This window comes from Vicugna pacos, chromosome 14, assembly GCF_048564905.1.
Source record: "Vicugna pacos chromosome 14, VicPac4, whole genome shotgun sequence".
NCBI lineage: Eukaryota > Metazoa > Chordata > Mammalia > Artiodactyla > Camelidae > Vicugna > Vicugna pacos.
The window spans coordinates 9363716-9383372 of record NC_133000.1 but is presented as its reverse complement, the minus strand read 5'-3'; the positions used below and the strand labels follow the sequence as shown (position 1 = coordinate 9383372).

At 31.3% G+C, this 19657-nt stretch overlaps 1 protein-coding gene across 6 annotated transcripts in view; it reads right to left on the bottom strand.

The window, feature by feature from the left end:
• Nucleotides 1–19657, bottom strand: part of NBEA (neurobeachin) — a 540106-nt gene that overhangs the window by 360708 nt on the left and 159741 nt on the right. For all 6 annotated transcript variants that reach the window (XM_072976118.1, XM_072976119.1, XM_072976123.1 and 3 more), the window contains exons 25-29: nt 14967–15147; nt 13119–13249; nt 9900–10007; nt 5825–5993; nt 4283–4378 (exon numbers count right to left, since the gene is read on the bottom strand). In XM_072976118.1, coding sequence (XP_072832219.1) covers nt 4283–4378; nt 5825–5993; nt 9900–10007; nt 13119–13249; nt 14967–15147 — 685 coding nt within the window. The remainder of the gene's footprint in view (nt 1–4282; nt 4379–5824; nt 5994–9899; nt 10008–13118; nt 13250–14966; nt 15148–19657) is intronic.

The window sequence follows — 19657 nt, the reverse complement described above, 5'->3', positions numbered from 1 at the left end:
ATTATTTCCTGTGTACATAATTCTTTTTCCTGACAATAAAGTTTTAGAGGAAACTAATATACCATATATTTATTTGTAAGTTCACCTAAATATTAACATTCTTCTTTTTAAATGTAAAATGAAATAATTAACATAAAGCTTCTACAGCTTCTAGGACAAGTTACCAAGAAAAAATTATTTTCTCTGTTTTTAGGATGTCTATTAATGAGATACATTTTATGGCTACCATGAGTACTCAGCTTTTTAAAAAACTGTTTAGTTTTCTCACTGTCTTACTCATTTGCTTAACAAATATTTACTGTATTTACTTCCAAGTGGCATGCTAGACAGGGCCACCTTCTTGAAGTATACATTATAATAAATGAATAAATAAGTTGCATGAGTGCAAGAAAGGAAACGAAGTTAAACCTAAGATAGAAAATAAGGTGGTTGGGGGGGTGGGAGCTACTTGGCTGTAGTGGTCAGGGAAAGCCTCTGTGTGGAGGTGACCTTTAACCAGACACATGAAGGATGAGCACTCTCTAGTCATACAAAAAACAGAGAAAAGAGAGAGTGAAAAAACAGGAACAAAATACAAAGATCACGAGGCAGGAAAATGCTTGATTTAAGAACTAAAAAGTTGTCTGACTGTAGCATAATGAGCAATGGAAAAACCACGTAAGATGAAGCTGGGAAGGTAGTGATTATTTTACTCTAAATGTGATGAGAATATTTTACTTCAAAAAGGGACATAATCTCATTTATATTTTACAATAAACTGCAGCAAAACTACAAAAAATAGAATTAAGATCAGTAAGTCAATTGGTGAGGAAATCCTTTCCGAGGCAACAGTAGTAATCCTGGTGAGTTAGAGCTAGCGCAGTCTTGCCACTATTAAGTTAAGACATTTTAACTTTGTTCCCCAAATTATAGGAATCCCTTAGAGATCTTCAGAAAGAAAAATTAATTTATTACATTTGCTATAAAATATTTATTATATGAATGTATTATATTCAATATAAATTATATTCCATTACTTTATTATTTTATATATTAGTGTTATTTTAAAAACTGTCATCAGTAAAAAACTAAATGTTTAGAGACAAGAAGTCCAACCAAGAAACTATGCAATACTCCAAGAAGGGCTATGACTTTGAAGAACTATCAAAGATTAAATAGAACAAAGAGGACAAACAGCTACTTTAGGATTTTTAAAAAGTCTCAATAAGGAGCTGAAAGAAAGGAGTAAAGTGTCAAGGAGTTGAAAAGTAGTCCAGATCAGTCTTATCAAACTATTTGTAAAAATTTACTATTTTTTTCAATCCATCATTAAATGACATATTTTGATAATGAAATAAAAACAAATTATTGAAAAAACAAAAAAAAATTGAAGTACACAAAATAAAAGCATAAAAAATTTAATTTGCCTCCATAGACATAGAATTAAATTTCAGTAAATATAATCAGAACAAAGGTAACATTAGGAAAAAATTACAAAAACTGTCCACATTATCCACTGAAAGTGTGTGTATAGATGATCAATATACACATATGTTATTACACTTAGAAGTTTTTTTAGTACCTATCATAACTAAACAAAAAGTTTTGAGCAAAGGGTGATTACCCAAAGGAAATGCCTACATAAATATTTTGAACAAATACTGTGAATATGAATATTTAAAGTTTATAGTGTGATCAACTTTTGCCTATTAACTTATCTAATCCAAGTAGAAATGGCAATACTACTACTCAAGGGAGTAGCATACAACTAACCTATTTTGTTTTGCTTTATTTTGCTTTAATAACATGCAGAGTGGAGGAAGCCATGTCACAGAGGTACGCTGATAAAATGAAAACTTAGAGAGCTCAGAATATGTATTCATTTTACACTTTTATCCAAAATGAAACTAGAAATGCTATATATTCAAAATATACCCTCAATATTCATCAACGCTCAGCTCCAGTAATTTATCCTATATAGTTATAATCAAATATTAATTTTATTTTAATGGAAGAAATAGATTCCTGTTCTATTAATTTTTTATATATGAATCTTCTTTTAATCTTCTTTTAATAAAATACAAAACATTCTATCAAGTATCTGAAATGATAGGAGACAACTTTTCAAGGCTAAGCCAAATCAAGATCATTCTTAAAGATCATGATACTTCATAAAAATAACTATTAAATAATAAATAATATTATTAAACAATAATTATTATCAAATTATGAAGCATGTCATAGAAACTATGTTCTTTCAAGAGTCTAACTTTTTTTTGTCCTTTGATCTTTTCTGCCACTAAAAATACACATTGCAGTACTTTCTTGTTGGAAGTACTGAATTCATTTGACAAATTTTATATGTCTGACAAAGAAGCTCATCCTATTAATCTTTAAAGAGTGGAATGAAACTGGTTTCTTATCCTGTAAAAACACTAAGAGTTGACTGTGTATTTCCAACATCATCAATAGAACTTCTCTCAATAACCACTGCATCACAGCGTGCAGTAACAGTTAGCATCACCTTCCACACCACCACATAATAAAGAGAATAGGAAATTTACCACATCAGCCTTAAAGTCATTCAAAATTTATTATACCATGAAGACCACTGTATTGTTCAGCTAAAATTGTTTCATGGTAAACCTTTCTTGATAAAAGCAGTGCACAGATATTCTGATGCACGCTCCTTAATCTGGTTAACTACTCCACAGTATATTCCAGTCACTACAGCTAAGCTCTTGGAACACACTTCTACATAAAACAAACTCCAGACAACATGTAATTAAATCGAACTGAATCAAACTAAACTGAATCAAATCAAATTGAATCGAATTAAATCCTTCTTAGTTTGTAACAGCTGAGAGTTGGATGTGTTTGTAAGCAATAAAGCTAAAAAGAATTTGTCTTTCATTTTATCATGACGTTCAAAGTTTGCACATTTATACAAAATATCTATGCGTTTATCAAATTGTAATAAAAATACTTTGCTGCTTTATTTGTTCTATTAGTTGGCCTTCCATATCATTACCCAGTGTAGGAAGTACACTGAACAGTGGTTATTATCTGGAGCTGAGGGCCCTCTCTACACTTACTTCAGTCATCGGCAGAATTCAGTTACTTGTTGTAGGTTTAAGTCCCCCCTCTTTCTTGCTGAACATCAGCTGGGAGGTGCTGTCAGCTCCTACAAGGTGATCTCAAGTCTTTGTTGCACAGTCACCTCCGTCTCAGAAGTGAAGAACTTCCTTGTGTCAAATCCCTCTAACACTTTGAGTCTCTCACTTCCTGTTCTAAACTAGCCAGAGAAAACCTTCTGTTTTTACAGGGCTCATGTAATTGGGTCAGGGCTACTTGTATAATCAGCTTTTCTTAAAAGCAACTGTTCTGACATATATAACTTAGTCACAAGAGTAAAATCCATCATATTCAATGTCCCAGGAATTAGGCAGGGTGCGTACATGGGAAAAACTTGGGGTGGAGGGATGGGAGCATATTTTGACTCACCACAATCCTGTGTTCTGCAGAGACTAATCTCATGTTAACATTACCCAGAGATATCATTATGGCTATTTTATTTTTCATCTCTCAAAGTTCCAATTGGTTCTTTAGAAGAAAACAAATCCTCCATTTTTCTCATTATATTCACTTTTTCCTTTAGATTGAAAAACATCCTAAACATACTTAAAATAGCTGTTCGGGTGTCCTTATCTGACAATTCGGCTATCTCTATCCTTTCTGAATCTGTTTCTATCGACTAACATTTTTTCTTCGGCTTATGCATCATATTTTCTTGCTCCTTTGCACATTTAAACATTTTTATGGAATGCTTAATGTTGAATTTTACACTGTTTGGTGAAGAAATTTTTGTATTCCTTTAAAAAGAGCTAGAACTTTGTTCTAACAAAGCTAAATAACTTATAGGTCAGTTTGATGCTTGCAAGGCTTGTTTTTAAATTTTTCTTGTGAGGCTACAGTGGCCTTTATTTTAGGACTAATTTAGTCCTGCTAATATAAAGTGGGACTCTTCTGCAATCTTCAGTGAATGGTACCATTGTATATATTATTATACATATAATTAGGTATCCTTAATATGCAGATGATACTTAAATATGATGGGATACAAATATAAAATCTCTATTTTGCTCTCAATAGCCAGGTATAAACACAGTGTATCATATCTCCATGACACCTGAGGTATATACTTCTTTATAAACAATTACATTATGGATGTTTATTGTATAATAACTGATGAAAAGGTGAAATAAGAATACCCAAACAGGTCAGGAGATGAGGTCAATATTACCTTTGTAAAATGAGTGGGCAAAGCTCTGCTCAGGAATTAACTTGGCAAGGAATCCATGGTTCAGACTTGGATGAGGGATAGATGGTATGACCACAACTGTGGAGAAAATCATGGAGTCAAATTTGAGCCAGCATGTAACAACCTGCAACATGGTCCACTGAAGATCCAAGACAATTCTATATCACTGCAACATGCAAACAGTACTAGCAATAAAGACTGCATCTCTGGAGGAAGGAAAGAGGTTATGTATTAAGAGAAAGGAAATAATATACTTGTTAAGTAGAACAATTTAAGCAACATACACAGAGACATACAAACACATGAGAAAACCAGAACTAGAAGGTTCACTAAAATATTGCTTGTTTTATACATATATGACTGTTATGAATGCATTAAAAATGAAGAACGTTGACTAACATATAAAGTCTCAGTGTCTTAAATGGTCAAAAGACATAAACTGGAATGGAAGGATAACGTTTAATTTGAAGAATAAAGTTCAAAGTAAAAGTATACTCCAAAGAAATAACATCATGCTTATGTACTTAAAATAAATACAGCATGCAACACCACAGTATTATAGTTAAACATCTGTATTTCCACAACAGTAATGAAATGTAAATGAAATATGACATGATTATGGATGATAAAATGCAGAGATTTGACCACTAATTTCTACTCATTTTTAAAAATATTCATTTTATTTATATATCACATGAATTTATTTAGGAAAGGTAATTTTATTACAGATTAATCCAGTGGCACAGGAAATAACCACTGGTTATTACGGTTACACTGCAAACAACAGAGAAATAATCTTGATGTAAACACCTGGCAGGAAATGCAACTGATAGAAGGAACCCCATGATATTAAAATATTAATTGCCAGAAAATGTGTTAATCATTTTCAAGTAGAGGAGACAAAGCTAATAATACAAACTCCTACAACATGAACATCTTTTATAGGTGAGAAAGACATGACCCAAGATTTGGGGTCATTGTTGTCTACAAGTCTTTGTTTTGTATAAAGTTTAGAATATATGTTTAATTATGAATTGCTAATGTAATATTTAGATGCTGAAATAACTATACACAGTGAAAGAAAGGGAAAAAAGGAAGAAAGAAAGAAAAAGAAAGAGAAATGCTATCTTTGAACTTGGCTGTAAAGATCTCTATTTTGGCTTATTGTTGGTCATGAACTAACTACTCTGTTAGGACTGTCTATTTGCATATGTTTATAATGGTTAAAAATAACATTTAAAATATATGAGTTATTTTCATGATAAATGGGAGTATAAATGATTTGTATTAATAAACGGAAAACTTAAAACCAAAAATCTCTGAACAAATGAGAATATAGTAAATATTATGGAAATATTCATACATTTTTATTAATTTAAAATACCAGACTGGCACTTATATACCACCTACTTTATAAATATTTGAGGTTATTATGACTAGGACCAGTTTAAATCTGGATGTAAAAATGAAATAAGAGAGATAAATGATGATGAAAATTCAAATAATTAGACAAATATTAAGTACCTGTACTTGTTGGCGAATTTATTTCTTGTCTGATGTTTCTACCTGGCTGGCTTCCAGCTCTCGCAGTCTCTCGCTGGGGCTCCAAAATGTCGCGATACTTGGAAACCATCAGAACGGAGATGAAGTAAACGACAGCTAGCGCTAAGAACTGCGCCTGCTTGCTATCGTCCTGCGTGAAACCAAAGGGCAGCTTGACACTCAAAATTTTAAAGTATAAATTCTAAAGAGTACAGAAAGCTATTCCTGTTTCATTTTCTGTATGGAAGCAAAATATGACATTTAACTTTTATTAAAACTTGCTAGGTATGTATATATATATTACTGTTTAATAACTATCACTTAAGTCTAGATGCAGAACTCCAGAAATATATTCTCTGATAGGCTGAAATGTAACTTCAAAATATGAGAATGTTAAAATTTTGCTGAATGTGCCACAAAATTTTATTCTTTGTCCTCTTCACCACTATTATCCATTACTTTTGTAACAACCGAGAATGAATGTTTATGAAATACGCAGATGTACAACCTTGAAAAGAATAATTTAATGGCTGGATAAAAAAGTCAAGAGTTTCAAATGTTATAACAAAAAATTAACAGAATAAAATTACAATGGGAATACACATACAATTCTAACATCACTATTTGAGCAGGAAACAATATGCGTAAAAAATAGGAAAGATAAAAATGGGGGTGCATAAAACATGAATTTTATACAAGTTCAGTATGAGCTAAAAGTGTGATATGGCAGCTTAAGAAAAAGTTAACGCAATGTTTGACTATATAAACAGATAAAAAGAAGTAACGGTCCCAAAATTCTGCACTGGAAACCTCTAAAACATTGCCAATATTTGAGGATCCCAATTTCAAAAGCTTAGGGACAAATGGAGTTTTTCCAGGGGAGAACAGCAAAGTGTAAAAGGTCTGAAAAAGATGGGCCAAGTTAGGATAAAAAGAATAGTTTTAAAAAAGCAGGTTGCAGTCTAGTAAGGAAGATATTAAGTATGCTTTACAAAAATATAAAGAGCTGCATATAACCTTGAGAGCTCTATCCATAAAGCCTAGACAATCATCCTACAGGGAAAAACTGTTGAGAAGGCAAATTTAAATGATTTCTAACACTACTTCCAAATTAGACCGTATCTAAGGAATCATACACAAATGGCTATTAAGCCTGTTTTCTAGGCTAGGTAAAAGTGATGCTTCAAACCAAAACAGCAAGTAATTACTGTGGCCCATGGATAGCAGGCAAAAAATAGTATGCTGGGAATAAGGAAAACAAACACACATTGATACCTAGTGTCTCCAAAACAGGCATTTTATAATTTTACATCATTTAAGCACAATGTGAACAAGATTCAAAATTTATATGCAGTTGTCAGAAAAGAAAGCAAATGAGAAATATTTACTGATGATTTAATACTATGAAGCAGAATTAGTACAGCTAGTGGAGAAAATGACCAAAGTAGATTAATTTTGTTATGAAATATTATGAATTTAGTATTTCATATTCTGTGGGTAATAGACAGCTTTTCTATATACATATACATCACATATTATACATAGTATATTTTCCTTAGAAATCTAGTTTTTGATCTTATTTGCTTTTGAAATTAAGGCAACTAAAAATGACTTGATTCATAAAAATTTCAAAAGTCAAGGAGAAATCTGAGTATATCTACAATTGACTCTAAAGTTTAGCAGTTGTAAATTATATTTGTTATATGAATTTCTGAATTTCAGAGATTATTTACAATGAAAAAAAGAAATGTGTCTTAGATTTTAAGAAGTATGCTTTGAAAAAATCTACCTTGGGATTCTGACTTGATCTCACACTAGCTGTGTCACCTCAATGTTTCTGAACCTTAGCTTTCTCTTAACCTTTTACTGGAAGCTTAGGATAATATATATTGTGTCTCATACACAGTATAAACTCAGTGAACACAAGTTATGTTACCTTGATCATGTGGAAGGTACCACTGGGAACACTACTTCCCTTCCTTCAGGGAGAAAGGTAATAAGCATCACTGCTTGATTATCCAACATAGATAAAAAACATGTATGGATATTAGAATAATTATCATAATCTACCTCAATAACCCAATGCAGAATTTACTAACAATTTAAATGCAACGTCACTCTTACCAAAAACCCCTTCTACATTAGGTCTGAGTGAGTCTCCTGGAGATGAAGAAGACATGCTCCTGGTTTAAATCATCCTTCATTTAAAACAAAAAAAATTCTTTCCATAACACATTTTTTTCAGGATAAATAATTCCCATTTCTAAATGGTTAAACTGTTAGTAAATAATTCTCTTCCACGTCCGGATTCAACTCCAGATTATGGAGAGTTTCTTTCTTACATCATGGTTTTTATGCTATTATGTGTTTTATCTCCTATTTTTAAAAATTCCTTTATTTTTTGCTAATTACAAAAACAGGTTTATTACAGAAAATTTGAAAATACGAAAAACCTACCAAACAAAAACTGTTTACCTAGAGATAATAGCTGGTAACATTTTGGTGTATTTTTCCTAGACTTTTAAAAAATAAATAAAGGTGCACATGTGCATGTACGTCCACTTAACATACAAATATAGCTTCTGTGTAATATAAATACTTTGTATAGTGCTGCTTTCTTTTAAAATATATCATAAGCATTTTACATGTCACTAAGTTCTCCTCAAAAATACGATTTTAATAGCTGCATGGTTTCTTGCTAAATGAATATACTATGATTTATTAAGCGCTATGTTAGATATTTATAATGTTGTCAATTTTCCTGTAGGCAGCTCTGATGAGCACATGAGGTTAAATAGCTTGAGTAGAACCACTGGTCATCAGCATCAATATTTCTAAGATTTTAACACACATTGATAAACAGCTATTCAGAAAGTGTATCCAGTTTATACTCCTACCAGTGATAAGTGATGGAGCATGTTTCAGTGCACTCTTGTAATAATAGATATTATTATATAAAAATTTTTGTTTATTTAATAGTAAAAATATCTCACTGTTGTATTAATTTGCATTTCTTTGACTACTGGCAATATTAGCTTTTAAATCATGTGTTTGTTACCTTATTTTTCATATTTTATGTCCACTGCCTATTCTTCTGTTGGTATGTTTCTAAATTTCCTAGTGATTTATAAAAACTGTTATATATTTAAGAGAGTGACAATTTTTTCTATCCCATATACCATGCAGCATTATGCTGTTTTTAAATATATTTTAACCACTTTCTCATGTATAAAGTACTCCATCCAATTTATTGTTAAATGTAAATTTAAATGTAACATGTAACATGTTACATGTAAAATGTAACATGTTAAATGTAAATTTAAAATGTAAAATATAAACTTCCTTCTACGTTTCATAAATCATCAATTAAAATAAGATAAACAGGATCCAAAATGGCTAGTAAATAGTAACCAGATTAAGGAGCACTGCCGATAATGAGTCTGCTGTGAAATGCTTTGTATGTTTCTACACAACTTGTGGAAAGGCCAATTTTATTTTTACTTACTATGAATAAGTGATCATATATTGGGAGGGTTCCATGCAACCATTTCTTTAAGCTTTCTTTTCCTTAAGCTTTATTAAGCAACTTAACTCAAATTCCCGTTGATAAGTATATTTTTAAATGCAGATTCTTCTCTCAAAAGTAACTGCCCCTCAAAGTAATTGCCAATAACACCTTAATGAATTAATTCCTTCTATCCACAATACAAGGAACATCGATAACAATACATTCAGTATCTAGAGATGGAGCAAGGAATTCCAAAAGACAGGAGTAGCAGATTCAAGATAAAGTCAATTATAATTTGCAAAGTTATTCCATTTCTTAGTATACATACAAATGAAACAACATTGTCACATCATTAAAAAATTACATATCAATAAGTTTTCAGAGAAAGCTAAACACAACCATTTTACAAACAGAAGTATGTTATAAACCTACAATCCCTGACACTAGGGCATTTAGTTTTAACATGCAGCTTTCTTCTAAATTTTAAATTATTTTACACAAATGTCAGTGGAAAGCTTTCTTCTGGAAAATCAGGCGGGCATAACTTACCACATCCCGAAAGACAACAGCACGAAGGCGGTTGATATCCACATCCTGAAGAAGTCTATCAGGATCCTTAATCGGAGACAGGTTACCTGTAACATTCTCCAGGGGAGTCTTGAAAAAAGACAGAATTTTGAAAAAATAGTATACTGTAGAAACTTACATAGCAGTATATTTTCTAATCTCTTTAATTTAGGCATTAAGCTGGCCAGATTCTTCCCTTCCCCTCATCACTGAACACTCACTGACAGCCATGCTCTATTACCAAGCACTTTCCCTTTCCCCTCTACTCTTGTCCTGCTTTCGCTTCCTAGTGTTCTTCCCGTTCTTTATCAGCACAGCTACCACTATAGACTCAGAAAGGCTGGGAGACTGTGGCAGAAGAAGATTGATCTTATACTCTGGGCTCACATCTCCGCCATGTGACCTCAAGCTTGTTACTACATTTTTGTGAGCTTCACATTCTGTACCTCTAGTTAATAAATCTCTTTGAGTCATCGAGTTCATTTATCCATCATGCTTTTATAATGTATGAGATTATTATATTACATTATTACATGAGCTTTCATGTGTGTAAGCATTTCATGACCTACAAAAAGTTAGAAACGGTAAGAAAAAATTTTAGTTGCAGCCTTAATATTAAAGCTGAAAGACATTAAAGATAATCACCTTAAAAATCCTTCCTATAGTTGAAGATACAAAAATCCACAAGTTTTAGGTAATATGTCACACAGCAAACTTGTGAGACAGCCAGAATTCTGAAACCCAACCTAGCATTTTTTCACTTACAAAATATGTTAAAAATTGTGTGGATTAAATTAGATGATATATGTAAAGTACCAAATACAATTCCTACACATAGAGTAACTTGTTACTCTAATTAAAAATAAGTAATAAGCCTCCTTCTATTTCTCTATAAGCCTCAATTATGCTACTTCACTCTTAAATTAAGACGTTTGATTCCTTTGCAGCACAGCATAGTGGAAAGAGTATGGTATTTGAAGGTTGATAGTTATTTGGCTTCCTTCACAATTCCATAATTTACCAGCCATATGACCTTAGGTGAGATATTTAACCTCTCTGAATCTCAGCTATATCTAAATAATAGGCTAATTATCTTTATCACAGGATGATTAAAGAAATAATACACTATTTATAGCATAGATGAAAAATTTATATAATTTTAATTTATACACTATTTTACAGTTTATAAAGTATTTACATGTCCATAATCTGAGACTTTTTTTTATAGGAAAAGCTTATATCATTGCTCTTTTTTACAAAGTAGGAAAAATGAGGCCTGATGAAAATGTGTAGTTAATGCAAGTCCACACAGGTTAGTAACACACCAAAATTAACTATGAATTTACTTACTCAGTTGCCACACTAAAAATGCACAAAAACAGGGAGAAAAACCAACTAGGTTCACTGATTCTCTATTCTGAAAAGTGTTTTCGTACCAACTCAAATTTTCCCCTAGTATTTCTATATCCATCACTTATCCATTTTTCATTGCCAAAGTCTTGCTAGAGAGACACTGAATAGCTCAACAAAGTTACTATGAATTTCCCTCTCACTGAGCTTTTCTGTCCATTTTCTATAATCATCAGTGTGATGCTTGATTTGACAGACTTGAAAAACTCCCTATTGTCCACTGACAGAAACCTTTAAAATCTAAGTTCACAAAAATACTAACTTATTTATTCACTTCATGAGTATATATATATGTAGTAGCTAACTCCTAGAGAGAGGAAGGGAATTAGTATTAATTGACTTTTCACTGCATTTCTGGAATTACTAAGTACTTCAACACATTACTGTGTTTTATTTAATTCATACAAATACCTTATAAATTAAGATATATACCAATTTTAAAGACTGGAAAACTAAGGCACAGGAGACTAAGGAATTGGTCTTGGGTCACAAAACCACAAAGTGGTAGAGCCAGGGTACAAAGTCAGAATTGTCTGATTCCAGACTTTGTGTTCTTTTGATAAAGTACTCATAGGGCCATACACGTGTATATTTATAACTACAAATGTGTATAAGATATGGACAAGTAACATACGGTCTCCTATCCCTACACAAATAACATGAAGCGTTACTGCTGATGTGTTTATATTTAATTTTCAAAGCAACGGAGAACCTTGTCAGCAGTTAAATAATATATGGCCTAATTATTTCAGGAATGTTTCTCTAAACAGTGATGAAAAAGTGAGGTTGCAAAACAATTATACTAAATGTGTGGTTGTTTTGCTTGAAAACTGCAGAAATTTGAAGCCACAGAACTTTTAATGAATTAAACTTTTACTTCATGCCTTCACTCATTGAGCAAAAAACCACTGTGTCGCTATCAAACATCTAATACAAATACAGCAAATGATAAGAGACCTATTAGATTTTAAGAAAATATCAAACAGAGAAACCTCCCCTAGCTTGAGGTGCCAAGGAAGCTATCAGAAAACGTTTCCCTCAGAGAGTTAAACTTAAGCTAAGGCCAAGAGTGGAACAGATGCAATGGAGTGAAAAATAAGGATGGACATTTCAAGAAAAGCGAAGCTATGCCAAAGTCTAAAGATTAAAAAAAAAAAATTCTTCTGATGAACTGCATGAAGTCTACAATGTGACTAGAATGGTAAAAGCAAGGGTCAGGAGATCCAAGCTGTAGCTGAAGTTAAGCAAGGGTCAGTTATGTAGGACCTAAAAGTCATGTTACTGCAACTCTGGAAGTGATGCAAATGGTCAGCTAAACATACAATAAAGAGAACTAACAGAATGAGAACCACTGAGGCATTCCAAGATACTGTAAACCATTCATTCATTTTACGAGCATTCAATACATTTTTGTTGAATATTATGGGACTTTTAACCCCCAAAGCATATCCATTTAAAAAGTACATTATTCACAAATTGAACTCTGTGAGAATATATGTAACTGTTAAAAATAGTAATAATTAAAAACTCTTCAGTGCTATGAATATAATCCTTGTAAGAACCCTACGAAGTAGAAATTATCAATATCTTCATTTAGTAACCACAAACTACCAGTCTCAGAGAGGTTAAGTAATCTTGGTAACAATTCTGAAGAGGAGAAGCCAGAACCGGACTGTATAGCCATCCGATTATCAAGCCCTCACTCTTCCATGAAGTGATACCATGTCACTTTGTTTTCATAAACTTAAAAAAAATTATAAATTATACTGAACAGAGAAAATGTCTAATTACCTTGGAAGCTGCTGTGGCAGTCACACCTTGGGGAGCTTCTTGAGGTTTACTGCTTCCATGGGAAGGTTTGGTCCCCCTGTCTCTCTGTCTCTGCCGACATTCTAAACAGTTTCTCACAGCAACACAGCAAACTTTTTTAAAAAACAAAAACATTTTATTAATATAAACTATTGACTTTGACACGTTTTAATTTTTTTTATTTTATTAATATAAACTAGTGACTTTGACATATTTAAAAATTTTTTTTCTTCCATTTTCTCCATCCCATTATTCTTCTTCAAATCAATCAGATTAATAAATGTTTTTTAATTATAAAATGCAGTAATAAAAAGTACATACAAAACATTCATGAAGTCAAAAAATGAAAACAAATTACCCGTAAACTACTAACCAGCTGAAGAAACAGAATTTTACGAGGGCCTCTGAAGTTCCCAGTATATCCTTTCTTACTCTATCCCCTTCAACCCTTCAAAATTCTGGAATTAATGGATCAATAAAAATTTTTAAAAACTTACTCACATTTGATAATTTTTTAAATAATAAGGATATTGTCCTTATTTGACTATCTTGGTGACCATATAGGGTACAACACTGCCAAGTCAGGCGGTAACTGTCAAGTCTCACAAGTCTCAAAATCCACCTGTCTTCATGGTAAGAAAGCCTACGGCCTTTGTCAACAAGCATTCAGGAAGTACAAGCTTTTCATTCACTGACTCATTTTAAGAAGCAGTAAAGCATAGTAATAAACAGTACAAATTTTGGAATCAGGCCATCTGAGTTTGAATCCTGGCTATGAGTTGTGTGGTCTTGGGTCAGTCGTTTAAACTATCTGTGCCTCAGTTTCCTCATTAGAAAATGAGTATACACTGATTAACTGAATCAGTATATGAAAAATCCTTAGATAGTAAACAGTACATATCGATATATAATTGCTTCATTATTATTCACTTACAAAACTTGACTGTGGATGATAAAAATTAAATCTGCTAGGAATCATTACAACAAAAATGAAATCAGCAGTAAAGCCTTGGAATATATTCAGAAATAAAGGTTTAACCAAATAAATGCTGTTTTCAAGACATTGAGGCATTTAAAAATATTTGTCTTTCTCACAAAGTTCAATCTGTCACCTGTTGTTAAATATCAACAGAAATGCTTGTGATGGCCCGCTGTAAATTTTCCCACACCCCCTGGTTGACAGAGGGATCTCTATGTGGTCAATCTCTCCCTTACAATGGATAGGAAATGGTTCCTCTCAGGAAAATACAAAAATGCAAAACAACATAAAGAGCATGTTTCATTCCATTATTCTTTAAGCAAGGTCTTATTCCTTCCTTGGTTGAGAAACAACCTCTCCCCTGAAACTACATACGTGTAGATTTTTACAGTTTGTTAAATTATGGGTAAAAAGACAACGTATCAAGGATGTTGGCAGAGTCAATTTTATCCTTTAGCATTACATGTATAAAACTATGTCATTAGTTTTCTAATAAGCTTGCAGGCTCAGGACAGCTATCCTCTGTTTTAGTTTACCAAGAAAAGGATTCATAAATGGATTTACATTAAAATCACTTCAATGAAAAATGTTATAGTCCTACTGTGTTTGAAACAATTCAAAATATATTTGACTTTATTGCAAATTATAATCCATTAAAGATCAATCCCATAAAATCTCCAATGTGAAGATACTATGATTTTTCAATTTAGGAATTCTGAAGAATTACAAGGTAATCTTTACATTACATAATCATCAAAGTATATCATTAATACTTTATGTATCACAGAGCATTAAAAAAAATAACCTGTAGGTTATTATTTAACATGTGGTGTTATTCTTAATAGACTTACCAAGCCTTAGGCACTGTCGCATTAAACCTCCAGAAGACATGTTTTTTTCAGCTTCAATCTCACTAAAATTTAGAGAGCTAGCAAATACAAGTACATCAACCATGGCCATCAATCGGCTGAGGAAAGTCACTGCTGTCTCAGCTGACATGCCTTGCGTCACTTCAATATTTTCCAATTCCGTCTTTAAGAAAGTAGAAAATTAAAGCCTTGTTTAAAATTTGGAAAATACATGTATATACATACTTCTGATTAACAGTAGTTAAGTATATTTTGTAAACAAAATAAGTTATAAATCATAAACTAATTCCATGTATCACAAGAGCTGGTTATCAAATTTAATCAGTTTACCCATAAATTATCCTTAAATAAAAGAAATGTCTATTTTTAAAATCAATTTTATATTTAAACATCATTACTTATAGAAACTATGTTCCAAACCTAAGATCATTTCATAAAGATATTTAGAAATAATCACGTGCATGTATTTATACCAGTTTTGTTCTATTTTTTTAGTTAACAAAGACAAAAAAATTGATAATTCTTTCCTAAAATATCACTCTCATTTATAAAATGATATGAGCTAACTTTTCTTTCCCATAAATGTATGATGAGTAACAGGAAAGATAAATGGCACTTTCACTTGGCATCAAAATGAGACAACTGTCAGATCAGAATGTATGACAACTTCTTGTCCATTTCAGAATGTGAAGCTACTAGGTATCTTGCATGTATGGTAAAAATCTAAGGTAAAAATACTCAAGAAGATCATTAATTCCTCTTCTGATATTAATTTACAACCTATACAAGACACTTGCAATAAGAAAAATCAGTAGCGTTCTAGATTGGTGAAGCTGTACTTTCACTAAAATATAGTCTATAGTAAAATATAATTTCCCGCTTTGAAAGGGAATGGCACAAAGTATTCTGTCTCATAAGATGTCCAGCTTTGTCTTTTATAAGCTATAGCAACATTTCTTATTTTACTTTTCATTGTGAACTATAGAACAGTTTAATTATTTTGGTTCATTGTGATTAGGCCTCATTTTCTCAGTGCCTCAAAAACAGAGAAAAGTAAGGAATGCCTTACAAATAAAAAATATTACTTTTTAAATTTTCTTAAAATGGGCACACTAGCCGTATTGATTAACCTTACTTCTGCATCCAATGATAAATTCAGCTATACAGTAAGCATATTCTATAGGCTACCTGCTCCTATTTAAGGTCTCATTTTGACATTATTTATAGTCTTCATTCTACTTAAACATATTGCTGTTCACATTAGCATGTGTCAGCAGGAACACTGAGTTAAAACACACACAAACACACACACACCTCAAACATTTCTTGTGTACAATGTGAATAAGAAAAATGATAGCTGACTCCACTGCAAGCACTATATAACTGAACTCAATTATAAGTGGAGTATAAAATGTAGTCTTTCTCCCTTCCATGTAACATCAAAATAGTGTTACAATCATTCTCTCTAAGAGGAGCTTGAAAATGGACAAAAATTTGTTTTCAATTGTTGATTTACATTATGCCAATTCGGTATCCACGGCCTAAATAAATGATTAATTCATTACTTGGAGTTTAAAAAATAAAGATCCCTTATTTCCTAGTACTTCACTGATATGCAGCATCATTTCATAGCATGAATTAAAAATCTGTGACCACGACACACTAGTATATAATAGAAGTCAAAAAATTAATTTTATATGAAGCCTTCTTTTAAACATGTTATCAATATAAGTGTGTTATAATGGGCTGGAAGTCCGGCCATTGCTTAGGTCTATCAAACATCCTGAAAATTTTTCAAAATACTAGAATTTTAGGATATCTATACATGCATTCTTAGAGAAATTCTTCATCATTTTGAATTACTAAAATTATGAGAAATTTAACTCATTTTACTAATTAATGATCTTATTTTTAAGTCTTTTGGGGTCTACAAGGCCTAAGCTTCAAAGTATTTTTTCATTTTTAAATGAGTAAATTATAAACAGAAATTATGAACAGAGTTATTAGTCAACCATGTAATTTGCCAAATTGTTATTTTCGACAAGCAAAATAAAATTTTAAAATAAAAAGCATTCTTAACACAACCAATAACCTAAAAGGGAGTTCTTATTAATTCTATGTAAAAGTAAATTATAAATATGAAGAAATGTTTCATAAATATCATAACATAGGTTTAATAACAAAGATTACCCACTTATGATTACTACTAAATCTTAACTTAATATTCCATCCAATTTTCTTTCATTGGAACCAGTTAGCACTTGATTGTACATATGACTGAAATACTGTTTTCACTATATTACAATAGTTTAGTCTAAAGATTACTGTGAATAAAGAATTAATTCATCAGTGCATTGAAAAATAATCCTCCTACTGAGTCTTTTACATACATCAAAGTATATTTAATGTTAAAGATGGTATGGAAACTCAAAGTATAACCAAGTCAAAAATTTCATAAATAAGCAAAAATAAAATTTAAAACTGAAAACCTGAAAATTACTTAAGCAATACTAACCTTAGAACCCTGGACATGCATTAGACAAAACAGACAACAGACCAAAAAAGTACAAGAAAAGGAAATTATTAAATTTAAATGAAAATACAATGTAAAATTGAAACACAAAATAATATACTAAAATTATATTTGATTATTTCATTAAAAGCAAAAATTCTCAGAAGAGATATTCATTTTATAAATTACATATGATTAAAAGTAAATATCAAATAGACTTATATTTATTTTTTCATTACGGTAACTGCCCAAATAATATCTATGTAAATATAGTTCATATACTAGAAATTATGCATATTCTACTTTACAAAATAAATATCTTTTCCTAGAAGATGACTAAGGAAACATTTCAATAAATAAAATAACAATGTCTCTGTAAAAGCCCTGAATCAGTACTGGTTTAAGCAGAAATGACTTAGGAAAATCAACTATACCACCTTCTAGAATTTTCATTAAGGAATCACGTCATTTTGTTTCTTAACATATTTGGAACCTTTTCTATAGACCAAAACCCCCAGGAGTTAATAACATAATAAAATATTTAAGTGATTCTAACTTAAAAACTGCTTTCCCTTGCTAGAAAAGAACTTATTGATACACTAAACAAGGTGGCATGTGAACAAAGATAATTGCATAGATATCGCACTAAGTTTCAGAGTCTTATTAAGAATTATATTCAATATATTAAAATTTTGGATAGAATTAAGTTTCATAATAAAAGTCATCAACGGTTTCCATTCTCTGCTTTTTGACAATGTACATGAGCATAAATTTCAAAATACACTATTTTCATGGTACATTGTATAGGAAAACATACAAAAGCATCCTGAGAATACTGAAGTATAATCAGTGTTACAAGATAAGCAAACAAACAAAAAATACTAGTTTCTCCAAATCTATTAGCTACATATCCTGATAATGATAAGAAAATGCAAACTAAAATTAAGACCTTGTCATCATTTTTGACAGAAAAAGTTGCTCTTCTTTCTTATGATTATGAAACTATTAGGAAAACCAGAAATATCAGTCTTTATTATTTGTCTATAACAGAGAAAATGAAAGCATACATGACACCAAATTATATTCTAAACATCCAGTGTTCTGGATGGTTGACCAAAATGGTCAACTTAAAATGATTCTGCAATTTGTAGTTAATACATGTTCTTTGCTTCTCTTTATTTTTTTCTCTAATTCCTTGCTTTCATTCATGACCAACTTGATCAATGTACAGAATATAAATGACGATTCAAGTGACTAGTCATAGAAACATTAACTTCAAAAACTCAACAAGAACAACAAAAATAATACTTCTTCCCCAAACCAAAGACTTGGTCAAACTACACACTAAAAGGTCTATTTTCCTTCCCCGACTACTGAAGTTATTAAAACTATTGCTCTAATTTAGAGACTTGAACTATTTTATTCTTGTAATTTATTTTCTATGCAATATAAGATTTTCAGTAATCTAGGTAAAACTGAAACTCCAAAAAATCCTACTTCTTCAATGAATTTTAAGTTCGAGGTGTCATTATAATACAAATACTGTATATCTATACTCTTTTTTCCGTAAGGTTTCCATTGAAATATTTCCTTACAAGTTAGATTAAGCAGCTCAAAATTTCTCACATAACACTGCAACAGCAATACACAAATGTTACCCTTAGCACAGATTACTGTATTTATATAAGGTCCAAGGGCAGAAAACAGACCACTACTATGCCAATCCCATGGAGATAGCAGATAAAAACATCACACCACTTTAGTCTTTTGCCATCAAAATGGAACACCTATAATAACTAAATTTGTCTCAACTACCCTATTTTAAATTTCAGAATTCTGAATGGGACAGGCTTGTTGCATAAATAGGAAGATTATTCTATCATGATACAAATCTGAATAAAAGGTTCCAAAAGGAAGTGAAGGAGGGAAACATTCAGTAAAAGCCTTCTCCATCCATTGGTGTTAACTTAATTTTCACAAATTCTCTGACGGGTAAGTAAAAGTAACACCATTAAAATGAAGAAACTGAGGTTGAGGTCACATCTAGTAAGTAGTAGAACCCAGGCTAAAATATAGATTTACCTCATGATAAAACCTATATGCCTTCCATTAAATCATAACTTCAGAAAAGTCATGTCTAGGACTCACTGATTATTGGAAA